At 48.3% G+C, this 24,173-nt stretch overlaps 2 protein-coding genes across 9 annotated transcripts; one reads left to right on the forward strand and one right to left on the reverse strand.

The window, feature by feature from the left end:
* Positions 1-11,227: 11,227 nt before the first annotated feature.
* On the reverse strand, positions 11,228-14,278 carry LOC136483609 (uncharacterized). Of its 7 annotated transcripts, XR_010765534.1 has the most exons (4): positions 12,341-14,278; positions 12,143-12,172; positions 11,913-11,993; positions 11,228-11,805 (listed from the first exon to the last, which is right to left on the reverse strand). XR_010765534.1 is itself a non-coding variant. In XM_066480721.1 (2 exons), the coding sequence occupies exons 1-2, from the start codon at positions 14,213-14,215 to the stop codon at positions 12,424-12,426; spliced, it is 1,140 nt and encodes a 379-aa protein (XP_066336818.1). In that variant the 5' UTR covers positions 14,216-14,278; the 3' UTR covers positions 11,228-12,423. The 7 variants fall into 7 exon arrangements, 1 of the variants encoding a protein (XP_066336818.1); XR_010765537.1 differs by having other exon boundaries at positions 11,228-12,172; positions 12,341-12,467; positions 13,120-14,278; XR_010765533.1 differs by having other exon boundaries at positions 11,228-11,993.
* A 3,052-nt stretch (positions 14,279-17,330) lies between these two features.
* Positions 17,331-20,884, forward strand: LOC136483608 (probable methyltransferase PMT26). Of its 2 annotated transcripts, XM_066480719.1 has the most exons (5): positions 17,331-17,443; positions 17,533-19,428; positions 19,575-19,749; positions 19,835-20,302; positions 20,412-20,883. In XM_066480719.1, the coding sequence occupies exons 2-5, from the start codon at positions 17,571-17,573 to the stop codon at positions 20,623-20,625; spliced, it is 2,715 nt and encodes a 904-aa protein (XP_066336816.1). In that variant the 5' UTR covers positions 17,331-17,443; positions 17,533-17,570; the 3' UTR covers positions 20,626-20,883. The 2 variants fall into 2 exon arrangements, with proteins under 2 accessions (XP_066336816.1, XP_066336815.1); XM_066480718.1 differs by having other exon boundaries at positions 19,835-20,884.
* The last annotated feature ends 3,289 nt before the right edge of the window (positions 20,885-24,173 follow it).

The raw sequence follows: 24,173 nt of genomic DNA on the forward strand, positions 1-24,173 counted from the left end.
CCATTCTATACACGTGTTGTCCATTATGATGTCTCTCCGGAGGGGGTTCAACCTGCGGGGCGTTGTCATAAAATCTAAAGAACAATTTATTGCGGTACTTGTGACTTATCTTTAAGAAGCGTCGGTTCCTTAGGTAAACTATCTTCTTGAATGCATCCAGGTACACCTATGTAGTACCATCCAAGCAAACCAAGCATCTCGTCTTTTCTTTGATCTGTACAGACAAAGCAAACAGCGCGGGGTAATTATTGGTAGTAACAAATATTATTGCTCTACATATGAAGTCCTCCTTTCGAAACACATCATACATCTGCTCCCCATGCCTCCATAGTCTCTCCATTTCTTGCATCAAAGGCTCGAGGAACACGTCTATATCAATGCCTGGTTGTTTAGGGCCAGAAATAAGAATAGTGAGGAGAAGGTACTTTCTCTTCTGACACAACCATGTTGGAATGTTGTACATGGTCAAGATCACTGGGCATGTGCTGTGGTCGCTCATCCTCTCATTGAAGGGATTCATTCCATCGGTGCTCAAGCCAAACCGTACATTCCTTGGGTCATCGCTGAATTCTTTGTGCTTCTCATCAAACCTTTGCCACTGACTACAATCAGCTAGGTGTGCAATCTTATCATCATCCACCTTGCGCTCATCATCCCACCACATCATGAGTGCGGCTTCTTTAGGGTTTAGGAAGGTATGTCTCAAGCGGTCGGTCATTGGCAGGTACCACATTACCAAGATAGGAATTCTTCTCTGCTTTGCATCGTTGCCTAATGGAGTGTCCTCTGGGGCTAAGATTCTTGTACCACTTTTTTTGTACCCTTATTGTTCCTCTTTTTCTCCGTGGAGGCTTCGTCCCCACCGTAAAGGTCATTGTTCTTGTACCGGCTGGCCCCACACCGAGGATATTTATCTAGTGACTTAAACGTTTTACCACGAAAAAGTATACAGTGGTTGGGGCATACATAGATTTTTTTCAACCCCCATTGTCAATGGACTTATGAACTTCTTCGCTTGGTATGTGTTGATGGGAACTAAGTTTGGTTGTGGCAGCACCCATGACAGGTGATGCAATAGATCATTGAAACTACAGTCTGACCAGCCGTACTTAGCCTTCAGGATGAACAGCTCAAGCATAAAACGTAGCAATGTCTAATGTGTCGGACAACCCTTTTCAACACCATACACAATCTCCTTCGATGCTTTTGTCACCCTTTTTAAATTTTCTAGACCTTTCAGACTATTTAGTAAAATCTCTGGTCCAAGGGCTCGAATCATGTCCTCCAAATCATCTTCATCCCCGACACGTGCTCCACCATCATTATTGGCACCACTTCGTCGTTACGATCCCAACCACCAGCATCACCACCTTGTTCATTACCAAACTCAAAATCCATTCGTGCATCAAGCTCTGTTGAATATTGGGACAGAGATTCTATGGTTTCGTCGTCGTATTCCTCCTCATCCTTGTCGTTAACAATAATTGTTTTACCATGATGAATCCACACTATGTAGTCCTCAACAAATCCTCGCATAATCAAATGTGATCTGATGATAGTCACATCTGTCCATGCCATACGGTTCTTGCAATCTTTACATGGGCAAATAATTATATCCTTATTTTCTTTCAATGTCGTTGCATGCTTTTTTACGGCTTCAATAAATTTATCCACCTCTTCACGAAAACCTGCCTTGAACCTTAACGAACCATACATCCAAGAGTTCCTGTACTCCATCTTTTACAACAACAATAAAACAAACATTAAAGGATTACTTATTCAGATATATATAAAAATGAATCAAATTAATAATTACTTGAGAATAATTGTATATACTTTAGATATATATGAATATAAATCTAATATAATTACATGAAGCATACAAACACACCATGATAGAGGAAAATTAATTAATGGCCTATTTATCCATAAATAATTAAAATACATATTTATTGATTACAATAAACAATTTCAAAGACAACAATTAGCAATAATTATACTTTACCCAATATCTTTCATACAAACCCTAATCCAATTTCATCAAATATAAATTTACAAAAACAAAATTAATAAAAAAACCAAACCCTAGATCTAGATCCACATGCACATGAAACATCCATAAAACTAACTAATTGTTCACTAAAATCAAGAAACATGGACCAAACAAGGGTATGATCTTGTTCCCCTCCCTAATTTACCCTAGTACATTTAAAACTTGGGTCTAATTTGCTTCATAAGTAGCTCAACTACCATAGAAGAGAGAGAAAAACAAAACTCTTATTACTCACTAACCAACCATTAAAACTTCAAAAAAAAAGTGTGGAATAACATTTTCTTATCTTCTACAACCTCTCCACCAATAGATTTGAGACTAAAACATTCTCCCTTAGTAGAGCAATTTTTGGGAGGTGCCCAAGGCCTCCCCACCTTTCTTTCACGGGTTGGAGTGAGTGACTCGAGAAGAAAAAAATGTCCTACTGTTGTTTTATATGTGGGTCATTTGTAGGGGCGGCTGGTGATTGAGCCGCCCCTACAAATCAGAGCTATTTATACGGTGGGTCATTTGTAGGGGCGGCTGGTGATTGAGCCTTGTAGGGGTGGCTCAATCACCAGCCGCCCCTGCAAATAACAACTCCGGGGACGGCTGGTGAGTGAGCCGCCCCTACAAATCAGACCCATTTGTAGGGGCGGCTCGTATCACCAGCCACCCCTGCTGTTTCATTTGTAGGGGCAGCTAATGTCTAGGCACACGAGCACGACACTGCAGAGGCAGCTCCATCACCAGCCGCCCCTATAAAAAATTCGACCCGTTACTAAAAATCGTTTTTTACGTAGTGACGGGTGCAGGGGCTTGTACAGCGGCTGCAAGGAATGGACCGTTGCCTGCAGAGCGGGTGCTGGTGCTTCTTGCATAGCTGGATACGCTATTTTTTCGCGTATAACGGGATGAAGGATTGGATTGCTTTGAGAGTGCTACGCTGCATAAAGTCTTATACATGTATTAGAGGAGCCTAGATAAGGAGTTGTGCAGGCAACCAAACATGTGCGTTGGCCGGCTTCAAACCACAGCTGGGTGCTCCTGAACCAAGCTGGTGCCCAGCGGGACGATTTCCCAGGCGACCGCACGACGTCCGCGACCTCCCGCACATCCAAAGGCAAGGAGATCTCCGTACGTCTCGTACGTTCGAGCTCGTGGAACCGCCCGGAATTTCCGTCCTCACCGTCGACTGCCCGCAGGGGTCGACGACCCTGAGGAGGAAATCCAAAGAGTCCGAGGGGAACGTCATCGCCGCGCACCGCGACGTCGTGCTACTCGTGATCACGATCCCGTTCCATACTTTCGTTGACTTGTTCGTTTACCAGGCGAGCCGCGACGACCCCTCCCGGCGCCGGCGGCCGTCCTTGCTGCTGCTACCTTCCGCAGGCGGGCCTAGGATTGATTCTCGCAATATGTGTCCCCCAAGAAATTGGTATAATGTCCTGCACAAGCAACGACGGCGTCGACGACTCGCCGTCGTCTGAACTTCGGATGACGACGCAGGGGACGGGCAACGTCCGCCTGTTCCGGTCTGGCTCCAGCCAGTGGGAGGCCTTCGAGAACTTGCACGTCCGTGGCGCCAATGGCGGCCGTGACCTACGCTGGTGGTCGACGGACGCGGTTGTGTCGTACGGACGCCGCTGGTACATGATCTGGGCAGATTACTACCGTGGTATGGTGATCATGGACCTCTCCTCGCAGTCGGACTCGGAGACGACGATGAACCCACCGCCGAGGGCTTCCGGTGGACAGGGTTAGGGACCCCGAGGACAAACACGGCCGCCGAGGATGCCCTAAAGCTTGCCGCAGCATGTCCGTCACGCTCTTCGGCGTCAAGTTCATCAGCGTCGACACCCAGCACTGGAGCAACTTTGGAGTTGGGAACCGGCACGTGCTCAAGTGGAGCCACAGGTTCCGAATCACCACCTGGTCGCTGCGCGAAGACAACTACTCGTGGAAGAAAGACTTGACGATGCACGAGGAAGAGTTCTTGGACGCCTTCCATGGCGGAGACCCATTCCCTTTCCCACACGTCCAGCCGGAGTTCCCCGTCGTCGACGTGGACAATCCTGACGTCGTCGTCTTCTGGCTAGAGAAGCCTGATTACTGTGACTGCGACGAGCCGAGATGGATGATCGAGGTCGACTTGAGGAAGAATGTTCTCCTGGCAGCCAGTGCTTACTCCAAGAAGGAAAGTGATGGCTTATCAGGTGATGCGGAAGCCATCAACTCCGCTAGAGTGTCTCATTATAATCCCATCCCCAGTGAGTTACCGCGTTACATGGATGGTGGGCAAGCCTAGCTTCAAGAAAGGGACGCAATGACAGCACCTCATCAGTTACACATTTTTTTCCGTCTCCTTTTTCGTGCAGAACCTGAAATTTATGCTCAACGGGAACCGACGAACAAAGTCGGTTCAGGGGCGATAGGCGATAGAAAGGCGACTCGTGGGCGGCGCCCCTTCAACAAGCCCGTCCTCATCCTCGCACCGGCGACGACCGGATAAAAGTAGGAGAAAAGACAAGCGGATGAAACGGGAGAGCCCTGTTTCTGATCCCTGGATTCCGGATGAGGTGTGGAGTGATCCAGGAGGTCGAGCTAGTGGCAGAAGGCTGACGAAATGGGATTCCAAACAGCAGAAGAAAAGACAAGCGGATGAAATCAGAAAATCCCTCTTCAACTTTGAGTCGTACGCAGAGAAGGCTCGGGCGAATTTGGAACAGATCAAGGATTACAGGAGGGATGGGAGAAACAGAGAGGGCTACTGGGATCAGGGTAGGGATGAGTATGGGTGGAGATGATAACAGGGGCGCGAAAAGGAGGCCACAACATCAGGGTGCTGGTTATGCTGAAGAAGAAGATTTACGTTTCAAGCTCATGAGAGACCAACACAACAGAGGGGGTTATGGTAGAGATGATAGTGGAGGAGTTTTTCTGGAGAGGTGTTTCAGATGCAATGAAACAGGGCACAAATGCTTTAATTGCCCCAATCCACCAATCTGTTACAATTGCAAGGATAAAGGACACCTTGCTCCAAATTGCCCTTGGTCCAAGGAAAACAAGGGAATGAGGTTGTGTGGATTTGGTCTGCCTGGCCAGCTCTTTTACAGTATCCATGTCCCAATTGAGGAGGAAGAGAAAATCAAGAGTCCTCTGACAGCAGTCATGACTATAATTCAAGGAAGGGGGTCAGTGAGTAAGGTGACAACAGAATTACAATATCTGATCAATTCCACTTGGGACTAGCAAGTGAAGAAAATGGGCACAAATGAGTTTTTGTTTGTAGTTCCCTCAGTCAAGGATTTGGAGTTCCTGACCAAATTGAAGGAATTTAAGTGCAAAATTTCTGATATGGTGGTTTCAGTAGAAAAATCTGATCTGATGGTGGGGGTGCAGTGACATGCTTACATCTGCTTGGGTACAGCTGATGGGTGTCCCACATTGGGCCAGGAAAGAGAGGTCAGTGGAGGAGGTGGCCTATCTGGTAGGTGATTTTGAAGAATTAGACAAGACATCCTTACCAGGATTAGGCCCAATCAGGGTTGAAGTGTCATGCAAAGACCCTAAGGAGATCAAAGGAGCTTCAAAAGTGTATTTTAACAAGAGGGGTTTCATGGTTTCTTGGTTAGTGGAAACTGAGAAAACACAAAACTTGAAGAACAAGAGCAAGGCTCCCCCAGAAAACAGAGATGATGAAGAGGAGGAAGAAGAGGAAGAATCTGATCACTATTTTCCAGGCAAAGAGGATGGTGGCCATGTTGATGCAAGTGGCCAACCCCCTGAATCAAGCAGACAAGGGGAGTACAGAACCAAAAAGCAGGGAGCGGAGATTGTGAACTCTGAATCTCACCAGTATGAAGGAGATAAATCATAGTTGATCAAAGATAAAGTCTCAGTACTGATACAGGAGCAGATGCCTCCCTCTGGTGGGGTTACAATGGAATTGGAGGAGGGATCAGTGATCGAGCAAATGGAATTATGCCTGGATTCTGAAGACCAAATTATGGTGCAATCCCAGAATTCAGATATAATGATGGGAGAGACTCTGAACCTGGCTGAAGACAAAGTTTCTCAGGAAAATAGTGTGATTCATACTGTGCAACTTAAGCAAGCTGCTGTGGAGCCTACACAAGCTGAGAGGAGGAGCACAAGGTTGGGGTGTAGCACTACTCCAGTCCAAGACAAAGCTGAAAAGATCAAAGCTAAGGAGCTACAAGGTATACCAAACAATCCCTTCTCTATTTTTCAATCTGTTACTAATTCTCAGTTAGCTAAAGTAGCCATAGAGTGTAACCTAGAGCTAGGTGAAAATGAAGAGGAGATTGATGGTTTCATTGAGATTTTAAAAGCTAAAGAACTTGCTCAAGCTGAGATTTTCAGACTGGAACATGCTAAACTTTCTCAAAAAGAGATTGTGATTGTGGAGGAGGTGAGTGACAGTGAGGATGAGGGTCCTGAGGGACATGTTATGGTAGTGGAGGAGCTGACCGAAGTAATTGAGTCACCCAGTATGACCCCTTGCTGGGAGATGGGACCTCAACCATCCATGAAGCCAGCAAGGGGAAGAAGAAAGCAAAAATCAAATGAAGATATTATTCTGGAATGTCAGAGGGCTGAATAGTGGAGGGAGAAGAAGACAGTTAGGGGATCTGATGGCCAAACACCAAGTGGATGTGGTGTGTCTTCAAGAAACTTTTAAGCAGAACTTTACTGTTAGAGAACTTGCAGGTTTAGCTAGAGGTCAGGAGATGTCTTGGAATTGGGTTCCACCAGAAGGGAGGTCTGGTGGCTTACAGCTAGGGACAAATACAGATATATTAGATGTGGTACAGTATAATCATGGCAGATATCACCAATGTTCAGTTCTGAAAAACAGAGACTCTGGTTTCAGTTGGGGTATTATCAATGTATATGGTCCTGTGCAATTGGACTTGAAACCTGATTTTTTGAGAGAGCTCATGGAAGTGATTATGTCAATGGAGGTTCCTTTGATTGTGGGGGGTGATTTCAACCTTGTCAGGGAAGCTGCAGAAAAATCAACTGGTAATGTGAATGACAGTTTGGTTCAACTTTTCAATCATTTCATTGATGATGTGAGTCTGAGAGAGATGCACAGACAGGGAGGAAGTTTCACATGGACAAATAAACAGGAAATCCCAATTATGGCTGTTCTAGATAGAGTGTTTGTGTCAAATGATTGGGACGGCCGTTTTCCCCTTGCTACAACTAGATCACCTACAAGGGTAGGATCTGATCACAACCCTCTTTTGGTGGAAACAGAAAGTGAAGTAAGTATTAGATCTACCATATTTAGAGTTGAGCCTGCTTGGTTTTCCCAGGAAGGCTTTATGGAGTGGGTTATTAACAAATGGCCTGGGAGAAGGAAACAAAATATTCTAGATCACTGGAATATTGTATCTCAACTGTTGAGGAGGGTTTTGAAAGGGTGGAGCAGAAATTGGGGAAGTGACCAAAGGAAATTAAAACAAAATCTTCTTCTTCAGATAGAAGCATGGGACAGTCTGGCTGAATCAAGAACCTTATCAAGCAATGAGTGGTTAGATAGATATGACAAGGAGAAGGAGTTGATGAAGATTTATGAAAACCAATTTCTACAAAGTGTTGTTTGGAAGTGAACCTGACCCAAGAATCAAATTGGGTCAGAATTTCTGGAGTGGCAGAGGCAGATTAGAGGAGGTTGATAACCAACTGTTGATTAGACCTTTCTCGATGGAGGAATTAGAAGCTGCAGTCAGTGACATGAAGACAAATACAGCTCCTGGCCCAGATGGGTTCTCTACAGGTTTTTTCAAGAAATTTTGGGGGAAAATTAAGGGGGACATCTTTGAGATGCTACAAGCTTTACACAGGGGGCAGTTGGATTTGGCAAGGCTGAACTTTGGTATTCTGGTACTGCTGCCAAAAGTCAAGGGTGCCAACCAGATAAAGCAATATAGGCCCATATGCCTTTTGAATGTCATATATAAAATTATCACCAAAGTGCTTACACTCAGATTGAATTTAGTCATTAATAAGGTGATCAATGAAGCACAGACAGCTTTCATTCCAGGGCGTTTTATTTTAGATGGGGTTCTAGTGGTTCATGAAATTCTGCATGAGTTAAGGGTGAAGAAAAAGATGGGGATCATTTTGAAGCTAGATTTCAAAAAAGCATATGATAAAGTAAATTGGAAGTTCCTAGAAGATGTATTGAGGAGGAAAAACTTTGATGAGAAATGGATAGATTGGATGTTAAGGGCAGTACAAGGAGGGAAAGTAGCAGTGAATCTAAATGGGGAACTAGGCAATTATTTCAGAAGTTTCAAAGGCTTGAGGCAGGGTGATCCTATGTCCCCTCTGCTGTTCAACCTAATTTTAGATGCTCTTTCAGAGATACTGATTACAGCCAAAGAGAAGGGGTTGATTACTGGTTTATTACCTGAGTTGGTGGAGGGAGGCCTGACTCATCTTCAGTATGCCGATGATACAATTCTGTTTGTGCAAAACTCTGAGCAGGACATTATCAATCTCAAATTCCTTCTGTTCTGTTATGAGGAACTGTCTGGGATGAAGATCAATTACTCCAAAAGTGAAATCTTCACTGTTGGTATGACTGAGGCAGAAGGTTGAGCAAAGCTGAATTGAGTGGAGTAGCAACCAAAATTGAGAAGAGACTTCAAACATGGAAGTGTGGGCACTTATCTTATGCAGGCAAATCCATCTTGATTAATTTAAGTTTCACAAGTATCCCTATGTATACTATGGGTTTCCATTGGCTCTATGAAGGAAATCACCAGAAGTTTGACTCGAGTAGAAGGAATTTTTTCTTGGAGGGGCCTGGTAATAAGAAGTTTCACATGATTAAGTGGGAGGCATTAGACAAACCAAAAGAATTTGGGGGTTTGGGTTTTATTGACAACAGAGCAATGAACACTGCCTTACTGTGCAAATGGATATTCAGATTGGAAAGTGGAGATGAGAGTATGTGCATGAAGCTCTTAAGGAGGAAATACTTGGGAAACCTGGGTTTCTGTCAGAGTAAGGGGGCGGGATCTTCACAGTTTTGGCAGGGCTTGCATTCTGTTAAGCACTGGTATGAAAAGGGGAAGGGTCACATAGTGGGGAGTGGCAAGCAAACAAGGTTTTGGAAGGATGTATGGTTAGGTGAATGCCCTCTAAAAGTTAGCTTCCCTAAATTATACAGTATATGCCATGACCAAGAAGTTTCAGTTCAAACAGCAGGTGAATTGGCATGGAATTTTAGCTACAGGAGATGTTTTGGAGAGGCTGAGTTGGAGGAGTGGAGAGAAATGATGACTAAACTGGAGAGGATCAATCTCACAGAGGAGGATGACAGAGTGACTTGGAAACTGGATAAGTCAGGAAAATTCTCTACAAGGAGCATGTACAGATACATTACTTTCGCTGGGTTGGTGGATGTTAGAATGATGGAAATCTGGAACACCAAAATCCCTTTTAAAGTGAAGATTTTTCTGTGGAGGCATGGCATGACAGAATTCAAACAACTCATCAACTGAAGAAGAGAAACTGGGACAAAGCAGATGTGTGTAAATTCTGTGGGAAAGAGGAAACAGTTAACCATTTGCTTTTTCAATGCCCAATTGCAAGGGCTGTATGGTACTGGGTCAGGGACAATTAAGGATGCCCGAGTGCTCCAACATCAGTCACTAAATTTCAAGATCTGTTCCTAGAACAAGGGGGTGGGGATGAACATGAGATTGTGTGGTGGGTGATGGTGGCTGTGGGGTGGTCGCTTTGGAAAACTAGAAACGACTTAGTTTTTTCTAACATTGTGATTAAATCGCCTAAACATGTAGCTTATAAATCTCTCGGCTTTATGAAGCAGTGGATCAAACTGGCACGAAAGGATGGAGCAAAGAAGGAAGCGGCGGTGGAGAAGCTGATGGCAGGGATGGAGCACTGGTGACCTGTACTTAATGCAGGCGTTTCGCTGTCATGTGTTCTTCTGGTTGCAGCCCAAGTTCTGTAGCGTTCTACGTTTCTGGCTTTCAGTTAAAGTCTTGTGGGGAGGTTAGGAGCTGGTCGTAGGAGAGGTCTATGTTTTGGTCTGAACTGTTAGGAGGTTGTAGTTTCCATGGAGTTTTTCTTGTATCTGAACTCATGCATTGTAAGCCGGTAACCCCGGTAGAAACCTCTGTTAAGCTTTCAATATAAGCTGGGCGAAATGCCTTTGGTCGAAAAAAAAATTATGCTCAACGGTAAACCTGAACATAGTTTTCAGTCAGCTATGACCCATAAGTTAGGCCTACATCAGAAAGCAGAACCCTTCAAAGCAATGTCACAGGTTGATTGTTTTACCCGTACTTAGATTACTCTCCAGGTGCAATCTGAAAACTAACCACGCAGATCTTCCCCCTCCCAAAAAAAAGAACCATGCAGAAAAGGTATCAGTTATTTTATAGCTCTGATGAATACTTGCATTTTTTTCAGAAAGAGGGGGAGGGTGACAGCAGTCGGCAGGGAAGTGCCTACCATGAAATATTCATCACATTGATGGTTGATGATATTTCAGTGTGATTTATAAGGTTTACTTAACAAGCAATATTTTAACTCGACACCACCTTCCAATAGCACACAAGTTAAAATTGTTTTGTTGCTCACCCAAACAGTTCTTAAAGATGAAACAATGCAGGCTGCCTATTGTGTAGTAACAAGCAGAGTAAAATAATGTAGTACAAGCCAAAATACCATAAAACGTTATTAGCTTATGATTTCCAAGTGTATTCCTGAAAAGTATGAAACTTCTACTTGGACAACTGTCTTAAGAACATGTAACCAAGATTGGATGTAAGATTAATGTTTCAGGAAATGAAATCAACATGGAGTCAACATAGTTTCAGTAATGTGTCAGTTTGTTTGTTTCCATGGACAGTGTGATACATAGTTTTTTATTTCCTCAAAAACAATATTTCAGGTTAATATGCCCAGCACATTTCAATAGCAGCAGACCCTACTTGAATGAATTTGTGAAGTAGCTAGCAAACAAAGACACAGTCCAACAAATAAAGCTTCAAACTGTAAGCAATCTGACAAATAAGCAAGTTTGTGTACATAAAAACAGAAAGTAAACAAAAAAATTGTGTAATTTCACTTCCTGGTATATTCCTTAGAGAGCGGAAACTCCTAACGATTCTGATAAATGAATAAGTAAAGCAAACTCAGGTTTCAGTACATAAGTTATGACCCAATACATGTTCGGTTCCAAGTGGAGTTTTCAATCATGAACACCACATAAACTTAAATAAGTTTAAGTGTTTAACTACAGACCTGAAACATAGTCTTCGGTTCCATCTTCCCATGTTTTCCATGTTTGTTTAGGTCTTTAGTACAGTGTTGACTTCATTCACTGTGTGAACCACTTGACTGTACTGAAACCAAACCAACACTCAAATACTAGATACAGATAGCAGTCTGCCTGCCCTGAATAGAAACTAAAACTGTACAACTTCAGGCTTGGAACTTAAAATTAGTCCCTGCTACTCTGCTAGTGATGACAAACCACCACTGCCTGAAAACAAGCATGTGTAAAACATGTGACTAACTCATACATTTCCACAAGGTTACACTGGATTCTGACTACGAAAGATTCAGTTCGGCCTTTGAAGCAAAAAAGTGGATATCAAGACAAAGGAAATGGCCATTGACCGAACTACAATACAGGGTTGGCTCCCATGTCACTGCTAGAAAAAGTTGTTTACCATCCTTTTCCACTGCGTTCTCGCACTCTTGCAACAGGACAAACAAGCTCCAATCAACAGATGCATACTAGTGTTCTAATAACAAAAGCTGGAGCACGCTCTGGCTCATGAAGTACAATAAATGAAGTTTAAACCTGTATGCAACCAGAGAGACGACCAATATTTCAGACAGACACTGAACTCATCCTAACTTCTTTCCAGTTCTGAGTGGATTCCTGAGAACATGGAAAGCCAGTAACTGCTACCCTTCTTACAGAAATGAAAATTAAACTGAAGTACCCAGCTTCCTTTTCCGGTCAAAACAGCCACAATATAGCTTCTGATTAAAACGAAAATATTAAACATTAATGAAACATTTTTCTACCTTAATGAAATGACACGCAGTTCTCCTGCGCTGTTCGAGAAAAAAAAACATTAATGAAACACCATCGTACACAAGACTAATTAAAACTGAAATATAGTTGCCACAGCCATGATCGTAACATCATAGGTCCAATGATGGTTCACACCACCATAAATTAAACTACCCAAGAGAAAACAGTGGACATTCCAAAGCACCAACCTGCAAAGACGCTAACTGCAGCAGATTCAACTTGGTGAATTTGTACACTGGCCAGGCACTGCCATACCTTGGTGCAACAGTGATTAATTTGTCTCTGATGATGATTGTAGTTTTTTGCTAGCACAATCTGAAAAGCACCATGCAGCAGCATATAAAAGGAGACTTGAAAGGATGGAATATACCCAAAGACTTAGCTTTACATAGGAGTGCTTGGAAGACAGCTATTCACGTGCCTGAACCTTGATTGCTTCTGCTGGGTTTCAACTCTAGCCTACCCCAACTTGTTTGGGACTTAAAGGCTTTGTTGTTGTTGTTGTTGTTGTTGTATTTTGCTCACACAAACAGTTCTTAAAGATGAATAGTGCACAGGCAATTGTGTAGTATTTACAAAGTAGGGTAAAATAACGAACAATCCAAAATGTGATAAAACATTAGTTTATGATTTATTGGTGCAATCCCACAGGTATAAAAGGTTTGGGTATTGGCATGTGAACTTCAGAACAGCCATAGGAGATATCAACACAACAATCAAAACATTCTGGTTTGTGAAAAAAGGAAGAAAACAAAAACTTCTAGGGCACGTGGTGCCGTTTTCAGTAATAGCACTTAAAATTCTGACCTAACCAAAATCAACCGAGATCTTCAGATAGTGCCATGTATTTAGTTTTGAACTGACTAACATCGTCATCAATATTCAGTTTAATAGATAAACATTAATTGCAACCGTACATGAAAGCCCTTGTGCAGGATTACATCTAAGCAATGGGCTGGCACTGTACCTGGAGTGTAGAAGCTCATAAATGGGATGACACCGCAGCAATCATCAGGCTCGCTTACCTTCCTCACCTTCCTCTTCCGACCTGACTTGAGCTCCATCATGAAGATACCAACATCTGTCTTCACAAATATGACACCAACACCATCAGCAAAACCAATCACACTACGTCTGTAACGGGGGTTGTTATTGGGGAACAGTTTCTGAATCTTGATGACCCTTCGTGGTACCCAGCCGGCATCTCCCTTTGGATCCACCTCTCTTGACCATAGGTAAAGCCTTGAACCCCTAATGCCAGCAAGCCCAAGCGAACCCTCCTCTGTTGGCATGAGGAGAACACCAGTGTTGTACAAGTCCGGCGGATCCATCATAGACACGGAATTATTGCCCAAATCAAATTTCAGAATTTTTTCACCAAGCTCAAGGGAGAAATAGATGTTATCTCCGATAAGAGCACCACTCTTGTTGCGGTCGACCTGGCAACTATTTCTGACTAAGTTAAGAGGGGCGAGAGTGTCCCACGCACCAGTTTCTGACGAATACACACCCACCCGAGCGAACATCTCACCGGCACGGCTTTCATGGGAGCTCACGGAGACCACGAGGAAGGGGCCGCCATGGCAATCGAGGTGGTTGCAGGTACCCGCGGCGCAGAGAACCGCGGCGGAGCTGTAAAAGGAGAAGGTGATGCTGCACTTGGGCAGCCTCTGCGGATCGCCTCTGATGGGATCCCAGACAACGAGGTCGATGCCGTAGAAGCCCGTGTCAAGGAGGACACGCCCATGGCGGCAACTGAGCGCTCGCCATCCGGCGCAATCGAACGGCGGCTGGGAGATGGGGGATGCTGATGTTGTGGGGACGAAGCGGAATGATTGGGTGAGGCTAGCGGTGATTGAGTTGCGGAGGAAGCCGAGCAGCGGTGGTATCCGGTGGAAGTCGCGGTAGCGGCGGAGGAAGGTGGGGTCGAGGAGGATGCGGCGCCAAAGCTTGCAGACTAGAGAGGCGCGGACGAGGTGCGCGGGCTCGTACGGGGGGACACGGAGGAGGACCTCCGCGGTGGTGTCTTCGATGAGCTCCGGCAGCGAGCGTGGTGGCGCCATGACGGTTAGGGTTTGGTTGTGGCGGAGGATTGAATTGAGGAAAGGGGATGAACAGCGACTGGCTCGTGGGAGTCTGAACTTCGGATTCCCACTGTACGCCTTTGTCTCATTTTACTTTAGATTTAATTTAATCATTTTTTTAAAAAAAGGACACCCGGCTCTTGCTGGAACTCTTTTGAAAAAAAAAACGCTAGTGGACACTGAAAGTGATGTATACTGAAAATAAATCGATTTGCTGGTGAACATTCTACTTTATACAAAATTTGTCGGAGGACAGCGAACGGAATAAGGGCGCGTTTGGTGGAGCTCGCGCGCGGCGCCGGCTCTGGCACTGTGCAGGTACTATGGCGGAGCCGGCGGAGCACCACAAACATAGCTCCAGCAGCTCCTTCTCAATCCACGTTCATTTGTATAGGAGCCGGAGCTGTTTTTAGTCGCTACAGGGTTGCACAGTCGCTGCATGGAGGAGCCGGAGCCCCAGAGAGCCCAGCCAAACACGGCCTAAAATAAGGGGAGAAAACAGTTGTGAAATGACGATTTTGCCCCTGGCTGTTGATGCTAAGTATGCGTACATTGTAAGTGTGAACATTGAACTATGTAATTTGAAAAAAAATTGTAATCCAAGCGTCGGTCTTACCACTGCAGCTCGCCATGCCAAAGCTGAGAGAACAGTGAGCGATACAAGACTTGAATTCAGTGTTCGCTAATTAAGACTGTCTCCAACAAAGTTGGCAAACAGCGACGCAAACGCAAAATGCGTCCTCCACAGTGTTTTAGCTGAAAGAAACGTGCTCCAACAGAAGACGCATTCAGGACATCCATTTTGCGTAGCGAATGAACCAGAACGCAAAAACGCGTCGCCTCTCTCCGCGACGCAAATCTGGGTGAAACGGTCGACGCCGGGGTCCTCCTACCTCTCCCTCTTCTTCCTCTTCTCCCACCCCCACTCCCACTCCCGCCAGCCATCCGCCCGGGCACGCGGCGCTGATTCCCACCTCCACCTGGAGGTCGGAGCGGAGGGAGGAGAGGAGGAGCAAGCCGAGGAGGCCGACCGGAGCGGAGGGAGGAGGTCGGAGCAGCCCGCGGACGACGACGGCGAGGCAGGACCGCGGCGCCGCCGGGCTCGCGGACGGGGGCACTCGGCCAGGCAGCACTGCGGATGGGGGCGCTTGGCCAGGCGGGCCTGCGGATGGAGTCATCGGCGACCTCGGCGCTCGGCGGCTCGGCGGGGAGGGAGGCACTCCCATCGTCGCTGGGAGATGGCGCAACCATGGCGTCCTCGGTCCCCATCGGGGGCCGCGCCGCCGCCATCGGTGACGAAGGGGATGTACCTGTGTGCGAGAGAGGAGGAAGGGAAGAGGCGGCGGGGCTCGTGAGGGGAGGAAGGGAAGAGGACACTCTGTTGCGTCCGCTGTTGGAGAAGGGCGGTTATGAGTCACGAACCCTTTTGCTGTGCGCAACGCAAACTGACGAATGCGTTTTGTGTTTGGGCTGTGTCTATTGGAGACCGTCTAATAAACAAGAAAATGGCTCTGTTCGACTGGAGGTTAAAAAATCTACTTCAACGGCTATCTATCAAACTATCTATTTTTGTTGGCCAACAAATTTCTCCTCTAACTACCTATATATGTTAGGCCAACAAATCACACTACCTATTTTTCTCCCACCCCCACACGCCTCTCTCTCCATCGCGCTCGCACGCACGGCTCGCCCGCGCTGGCGGCGCTCCTCCGTCCCCTATCCGTGCCGGCGATGCTCCTCCCCACGGGCGACGCGAGTGGCCCTCGCCGACGGTGCTCCTCCCTGCCATGTCCGCGCCGGCGGCGCTCCTCCCCGCGGATCTAGCCGGCAGGATCCTCCCTCCCCTACCTAGTGCCGCCTCCTCCTGCTCCCTCCAGCGCAAAAACAGCAGCCCCTTCGGCGCGCGCTTCGCCCCGGCGAGCTGCAAGGGACCTCTCGCCGGTAGACGGCCCCAGCTCCCACCGGCCCTCTGCTCCGCCCTAGTGAGCAGCAGGTTAGCCACCACGACGGCCGCCGCTGGCCGCTTCTCCGGCGCGGCGTGGGCACACGCGCGGCCCCCAGCACCTGCCCTCCCAATCGGCATCCTTTGCCCTTGCCAGCACCGGCGCGGTGGCCTGCCTTGTCCCCGGTGCTCCATCTGCTCCGCGCGAGAAAACACGAGTGAGAATGACACAGGGGACCCACCTGTCATTGTCTACTTAGCATCGGTTTGGGTAGCTTATTTTAGGTAGTACTGCTGTAGTCGGAAGCAAAATATGGGTAGCAGAAAATTAGATGGCTATCCAAACAGACATTTAGGTAGTCTGATTTAGGTAGTACTGCTAGAGATGCTCTTATATAGCCATCCTTCCTTCCTTGCTTACTGTAGATGTACTTAATTTTATCTGCTTTTAGTTCTGAAATATGATATTCCTCAAACTACTTTAAACCATAGATGTACTTATAAGTTATGATGAACCATGCTTATAAAAGATGAAGTTACGATGAACCATGCTTATAAAAGATGAAGAAAAAACTGAAATTTTAAAAGGTTATTATATGACTATTAGATCGACCTATTTTAGACTTTGAGACCGATCCATACGATCCATTGGCCTTACTTTTATAGGTCAGGTTAACTATCCAATGGGTCAACCTGGTCCGTTCCCATCTCTACTCTCTCTCCCTCTCGAATCCGGCTAGGATTCTTCCATTCGTCTTTTTACATCCCACGATGCCTATACGTATCTCATTATCTCGCTTGGATCATGCCACATGAACATTGCTTATATGAGTTAGAATCATACGTATTTATGCTTCTAGCGATGATATGAAGTCTAATTCAAATACATATTAGAATAGATAACATGAACAAGGTGTACTTTGGGTTGCTAGTTTCTTATAAAAAAAAAATAGAACGGACCTTGGGCTGGCCTAGTTGTAGATCGTCGTCTTCCTTGTACTGTATCTGCAATTTCTGCATGCATGGGCATGGCGCACCAAAGCCGGGGAGTGGCCTGTGTGTTGGCCCCGCCTGTCTCTCGCTCACTCCCCCGCTTTACGCTCTCTTCCCTTCGTCCAAACTTGCCACCCGCGGCGCCCTTAAGAACGCGCATGCACACTCGCCTTCGGGAGAATCCGGAATCATGAAACAACACAGACCACTGCTGCAGGTGTGAATGGATTTGTTTCTCGTTGGGACTTGTTAGGGAGATTGATCCAAATTAGGTAACAATGGATGCCTGAATTTTTTTGATTTGGTTGTAGTTCTCGACCAAATTTCATTACTAATCTCCGCACTCCGCACTCGGATTCAGAGGGGATTTGCATGAGCTGATCCAAAACAGAGGAGAGGATGGCCCTGTTCGATCGGAACCAGAGGCAGAGGTCGTCGTTCTACTCCACGGCGACCTTCGTCGTGTTCGTCGCGCTCTGCCTCCTCGGCCTGTGGATGATGTCCTCGCCGGAGACCGTCCCGGCGGCCATTTCCCTGTCCTCGGAGAAGGCAGCCGTCAAGGCCGACGTCAAGGAGGAGGACAGCTCCATCGACGCCACCAACACCGTCAAGCAGGACAGCGCCAACGTCGTCGCGGAGGCGGCCACGGCCGGTGCCGCCGCCGCCGCCGCCGCCGCCGAGGGCGCCGAGGATGTCGACGTCCCGGGCAAGCCCGGTGACAGCGGAGCAGCAGAAGGCGACGGCGGGAAGGCGGCGGCGGCGTCCAAGGACCAGTCGTTCGACGACGAGAACGGCAGGACCGAGGGCGGGGAGCTCGTCAAGCCGGGCGGCGGCGAGACGGACGCCGCCGCTGCGGGGCAGGACAAGGGAACCGGCGAGGAGGCGGCGATGGAGAACGATGCCAAGGTCGATGCCGCCGCCAAGGAGCAGGCGCCGATCGACAACAAGGATGCCGGCGGTCTGGATCAGAGCGCCGCCGAGCAGACGGCCACGGACACGAAGGCGAGCGCAACAGAGCAGGCGGCGGCGACCGGCGTCGTCAAGGAGAGCAGCGCGGAGGCTGGCGGTGGCACGGCCAAGAAGCTCACGTTCGATGACGAGAACGGCAAGATGGACGGCGTCGACCTTGTGAAGGACGACGGTAACAAGACTCGCATCTCGGAGGAGAGTGCCATGGTCGAAGGCGCCGCGTTGACGGTGAAGCCGTCGGCCAAAGCAGCGACGGCGACCGCGACAGCCACCGACACTGACAAGCAGGACGAGGCGTCGGCGGTGGCCACTGACGACACCACCACCGCATCCACAACGACTTCCGAAGACGAGAAGAAACAGGACGGTGTCGAGCAGCAGCTGCCTGCAGCAGCGGACGCGCAGCCGAACGTCCAGGCAGAGCTACTAACGGAGCGCGCGGCACAGAACGGATCGTTCACGACGCAGGCGGCGGAGTCCACCGAGGAGAAGAAGAAGCGCGCCGAGAAGAAGGGGAAGAAAGGAAAGAACAAGGTGGCCGGCGCCGTCGCCACGGTGGAGTGGAAACTGTGCAACTCGAGCGCCGGCGCAGACTACATTCCGTGCCTGGACAACGTGGCGGCCATCAAGAAGCTCAAGACGGACAAGCACTACGAGCACCGGGAGCGGCACTGCCCCGAGGAGGCGCCGACGTGCCTGGTCCCGGCGCCGCCGGAGTACCGGGAGCCGATCCGGTGGCCGCACAGCCGCGACAAGATCTGGTACTACAATGTGCCGCACACCAAGCTGGCGGAGTACAAGGGGCACCAGAACTGGGTGAAGGTCTCCGGCGAGTACCTGACGTTCCCGGGCGGCGGCACGCAGTTCAAGCACGGCGCGCTGCACTACATCGAGCTGATCCAGAACTCGTTCCCGGACGTGGCGTGGGGCAGGCGCAGCCGCGTGGTGCTGGACGTCGGCTGCGGCGTGGCCAGCTTCGGCGGGTACCTGTTCGACCGCGACACGCTGACCATGTCGCTGGCGCCCAAGGACGAGCACGAGGCTCAGGTGCAGTTCGCGCTGGAGCGCGGCATCCCGGCCATCTCCGCCGTGATGGGCACGCAGCGCCTCCCGTTCCCCGCCAACGTCTTCGACGTCGTTCACTGCGCGCGGTGCCGCGTGCCGTGGCACATCGACGGCGGCATGCTCCTCCTCGAGCTCAACCGCCTGCTCCGCCCCGGCGGCTTCTTCGTCTGGTCCGCCACGCCGGTGTACCAGAAGCTCCCGGAGGACGTGGAGATCTGGGACGGTCAGCTCTCGCTCGTTTTCCCCCTTGCAAGGCCGCAAAGGCATTATATATGCATGCATGGACGCCGCCGCCACTGCCGATCGAGACAAACAAGATCGATCGATCGTGAGTTGGTCACAACATTATTGGTCTGGTGGGTCTTGCAGAAATGGTGAAGCTGACCAAGGCGATGTGCTGGGAGATGGTGGCGAAGACCAGGGACACCGTCGACCTGGTCGGCCTCGTCATCTTCCAGAAGCCGGTGAACAACGTCTGCTATGACAAGAGGCCGGAGAAGGAGCCGGCGTTGTGCGAGCCCTCCGACGACCCCAACGCTGCATGGTAACAAGACAAAGACCACGGTCTGAACTACTACTTGCCACGTCAGACCGGAAACTGACGACAACGAACCTTGACATGCATGCAGGAACATAAAGTTCCGGGCGTGTATGCACCGTGTTCCCAAGGACCAGTCAGTGCGCGGCGCCCGGTGGCCGGCGCTGTGGCCGGAGAGGCTGCGGAAGGCGCCCTACTGGCTGGACCGCAGCCAGGTGGGCGTGTACGGCAAACCGGCTCCGGACGACTTCGCGGCGGACCTGCAGCACTGGAGGAAGGTGGTCCGGAGCTCGTACCTCGCCGGCATGGGCATCGACTGGAAGACCGTCCGGAACGTCATGGACATGAGGGCCGTCTACGGAGGGTTCGCAGCGGTGCTGCGGGAGATGAAGGTGTGGGTCATGAACGTGGTCACCATCGACTCGCCGGACACGCTGCCGGTGATCTACGAGCGCGGGCTGTTCGGGATCTACCATGACTGGTGCGAGTCCTTCAGCACCTACCCGAGGTCCTACGACCTCCTCCATGCCGACCACCTCTTCTCCAAGCTCAAGCCCAGGTATAGGTGTAGGAAGAGAACGGAGGCCATGGTTATCGATCGCTCAAGCGCGCGGATGACGATCGACATGAACACGAATCCGTTGCTCTGTTGTTTGGATCATTGGCAGGTGCAAGGTGTTGCCGGTGATCGTGGAGGTGGACCGGATCCTGAGGCCGAACGGCAAGCTCATCGTGCGGGACGACAAGGAGACGGTGGACGAGATCCAGGGCGTGGTGAGGTCGTTGCAGTGGGAGGTCAGGATGACCGTCTCCAAGAACAAGGAGGCAATGCTGTGCGCCAGGAAGACGACGTGGCGGCCCACGGAAATCGAGAGCAGATGACCTAGCCGTGTAGTTGTTTGGGAGCACGTACGTACAGAACAGGTTGTGAGATCGACACACTTGGTGCTGCAGGATTGCAATAACTGAGTGCGCTAGTCCTTATATCACAGAAAAGAGAAAGGAAAACCTGAGTGATATGTAGATGATGGGAAAACATTTTGTAGGTACGTATATATTGTGTGTTATGTTGTTTTTGAGAAGGTTTCGATGGCTATTTTTTTGGGGTTCTTGTTTGTATACCTGGCACTTCAAATCGAGTGCTTAAATATATAATTTCTGCCGTTATCACATAAATCATTGAATGCCCTATATATCTATAACAAGGAAATCAGAATTATTCATCGGTAGCATAAAAAAGTTACCAAGACGTGGCAGGGGCCAATCAGTGTCAATGTGCGTAACATAGTTTAGAATTTTTCCAGCAGTTAAAATAATCGGATTTGCTAAATTTCAGGTGCCTAAGTTTTAGTTTTGTTTCAGGCGATGGGGTTATTGCATATATTTTATACTAAAATATTAGTTTTAGTTCGTTGCAATTTCTGTCGACACAATCCATAATGTTTTGTTTCGAGAATAAAAAAACCCGTTAGACAAAACCACAGACCTAAGAAAATATGATATGTGTTGACATAAAGACAATTTAACAATTTACAATTATTTTTATAGTCAGACAAGGACACAAGTTTGATATGTTATGACACAAAGATAAATAACAAACCACCAAAGTGACAATTTACTTGTACTAATTGGTAGTACAAGAGTGTTGTCTGAAATCTTCTAAAAATTTAGACATCTGAAATAAAGGAGATGTGTAAAATAATAGCATTGCAATGCACTAGGAATTATACTAAGTTACTAAGGACCTGTTTTGTCAAGGGTTTAGACTATAGATATTCTTTTAAAATATCAGTACGGTTTGGTCACGCATAAACAGGAATATAAAAATTTAAAAAAAATTAGATTTTTTTTTTGGTGACACAAGAAAATTTTCTGCCAGAATTTATATTATATTAAAACCCTTAATTCATAGAAAAATCATGTAATATATATCGGAACCATTCGATATAAAAAGTAATACAAAATAGTATGAAAATAATAAGTATATAACACTTTAGAGCTCAGCACGCCAACAGGAGAGAACAGAGTGGCTTGGCTTTGAAAGGAAGAGGAGGTGTGTAAATAGATAGATTTTTAGGGTTAGGCTACCATGAAAGTTTTACCCACTTGTTTTTGGCTGGCACGCGTTTGTAGGACCAAATTCTGGTGGGTCAAATTTAAATTCCCAAATGTTTTTACCAATACAGTTAAATATCGGTCCGTGCCGATAAACTGACATATCAGTTTTGCTGCGCACTTGACTTTGTGAAAACAATAGATGGAAGGAATGCTTTGTTATTTTCAAATGCTATACAAACATCCAAAATTTACTAAAAAAAATAATATGTCAAATCTTGTCGACCAATTGTGTGGACAAGCATCCCAACTCCATGAGATTCTTGAAGCTAAAGCTGTAATAAACCGGGCCTAACAGCTTGCAAGTGTTGGACGGTAATAGACCCTGTTTGGGATAACTTATTGCCACCTCGCTTCGGATCAAGCTGGCTTCCTCCCGCAGCTAGCTTCCGTAAAAATCTGGATCAAAGAAATCGCACCGTTTGGGTACTCCAAGGCAGCATTTCATCTTCTCCGCCATGGACGACAGGCTCCTCAAGGACGAGCCCATGGATGGCGGTGCGGAGGTTGAGCGCGGGGATGATGAGCTCGCTGATGGCACGGGGGACGAGCGTGCGGAGGATGAGCCCATCGGTAGCGCGAAGGTTGAGCATGGGGAGCCAGCCGGCAGCGTGCGAAGGTCGAGCACAGCAAGCCCACTAGTGGCACGGAGGTCAAGCACGGGGAGGACTAGAGCTCCGTTCGCTTCGTTGAAAAAATAAGTCGAAACACTGTTTCGGCTGATTTGTTGTGAGAGAAAAACACTGTTCCAACTAAAAACAAGCTAAAAAAGATAGATTATAAGAGAAGCCAGCGATGGCGGCGTGGAGGACGAACACGAGGAGAGGAGGTCGTCGGTAACGCGGAAGATGAACGTGAGGAAGAGGAGGACGCTGGCAGCACGGAAGATGAGCGCGGGGATGGAGAAGGAAGAGAAGGGAGGCGTGGGTACTCCGCTGGGGAATCGGTGATATTTTGCTCAACGCTCTGCTCCAAACAGAGCCATAAAAAGGGCAACTTGTATGAATAAACCCATGTTTGGTCTAGAATACAAGTAGTAATACGTATCACATTGATGTGTGATTACAAGGTATAGAGCCGCCCCATAAATCTAGCATTTGCTCGAAAAGGAGACGAAAAAATGTAGCACTGATGAGATGGCATTGCCTCCTCTTCTTGCAGGCTTGCCCACCATCCAGGTACCGTGACAACTCACTGGGGATGGGATCAAAACCAGATTTCATTCTAGCAGAGTAAGCAGTGGCTGCCAGCAGAACCTTCTTCCTCAAGTCGACCTCGATCATCCATTTCGGCTCGTCAGGATATGCATATGGCTCCTCTAGTCGGAAGACGACGACGTCTGGATTGTCCACGTCGACGACGGGGAACCTTGGCTGGACGTGTGGGAAACGGATTCGTTCTCCGCCATCGAAGGCGTCCCAGAACTCTTGCTCGTTCCTCCACGTGTTCGCGCAGCGACGAGGTGGTGATTCGGAACCTGTGGCTCCACGTCAGCACGTGGTGGTTCCCAACTCCAAAGTTGCTCCAGTGCTGGGTGTCGACGCTGACGAACTTGACGCCGTGGCGCGTGACGCACACGCCGCGCGAAGCTTTAGGGCATCCTCGGCTGCCCCATTCGGGGTCCTCGGGGTCCCCAACCGTGTCCACCGGAAGGGGCACGTACCGGAGCCGCGGCGGCGGCCGCGGGTTCGTTGTCTCCCAGATCACCATACCACGGTAGTAATCTGCCCAGATCATGTCCTAAAGGAGTCTAGGCACGTCAGGTAGGGGAGAGCATGGTTGTAGGCGTGCACGACCATGACTCGACCGTGGAGTCCGTCAGGTTCACGCCGCATTGTTCAGAGCGCGCGTAGCGCACGCCGCAGCGAAATGGCGTTGCGATCTTTGCGCAATGTGGCGTGGGGGGTTTGGAGTCTGTAAACCTCGAGTATACCTATAAATATAAGGAACAAAGAGCCAAATAAGCTGCAGTTGCTGGCAGCGTCCAATCTTCATAGTTTCCTCTGAGTTTTGCATCTGTTCGCGCACTCGCCGTAGTCACCACGTCACTGGCGTCGCTCACGATCCGATCTCGTTCATCGTTCGAGTTCTAACAACGTGGTATCGGAGCCGAAGGTAGACGAAGGAGGAGGTGTCTGGTGACAGGGAGTCGTCAGAGAGATAGCCGAGTGATAGAGTTCGTCGATCGCAAGCAGGAGGAGACGTGAATCCGAAGAACCGTCGACATGGGCTCGACCGGAGAGAAGGAGAAGGAAACCATGGAACGTGCGTGGAATCAGGCGTCGGGAAACCTAGCTTGGCCGATGTTATCTCGC

Source organism: Miscanthus floridulus, chromosome 9 (genome assembly GCF_019320115.1).
Source record: "Miscanthus floridulus cultivar M001 chromosome 9, ASM1932011v1, whole genome shotgun sequence".
Classification (NCBI taxonomy): Eukaryota; Viridiplantae; Streptophyta; class Magnoliopsida; order Poales; family Poaceae; genus Miscanthus; species Miscanthus floridulus.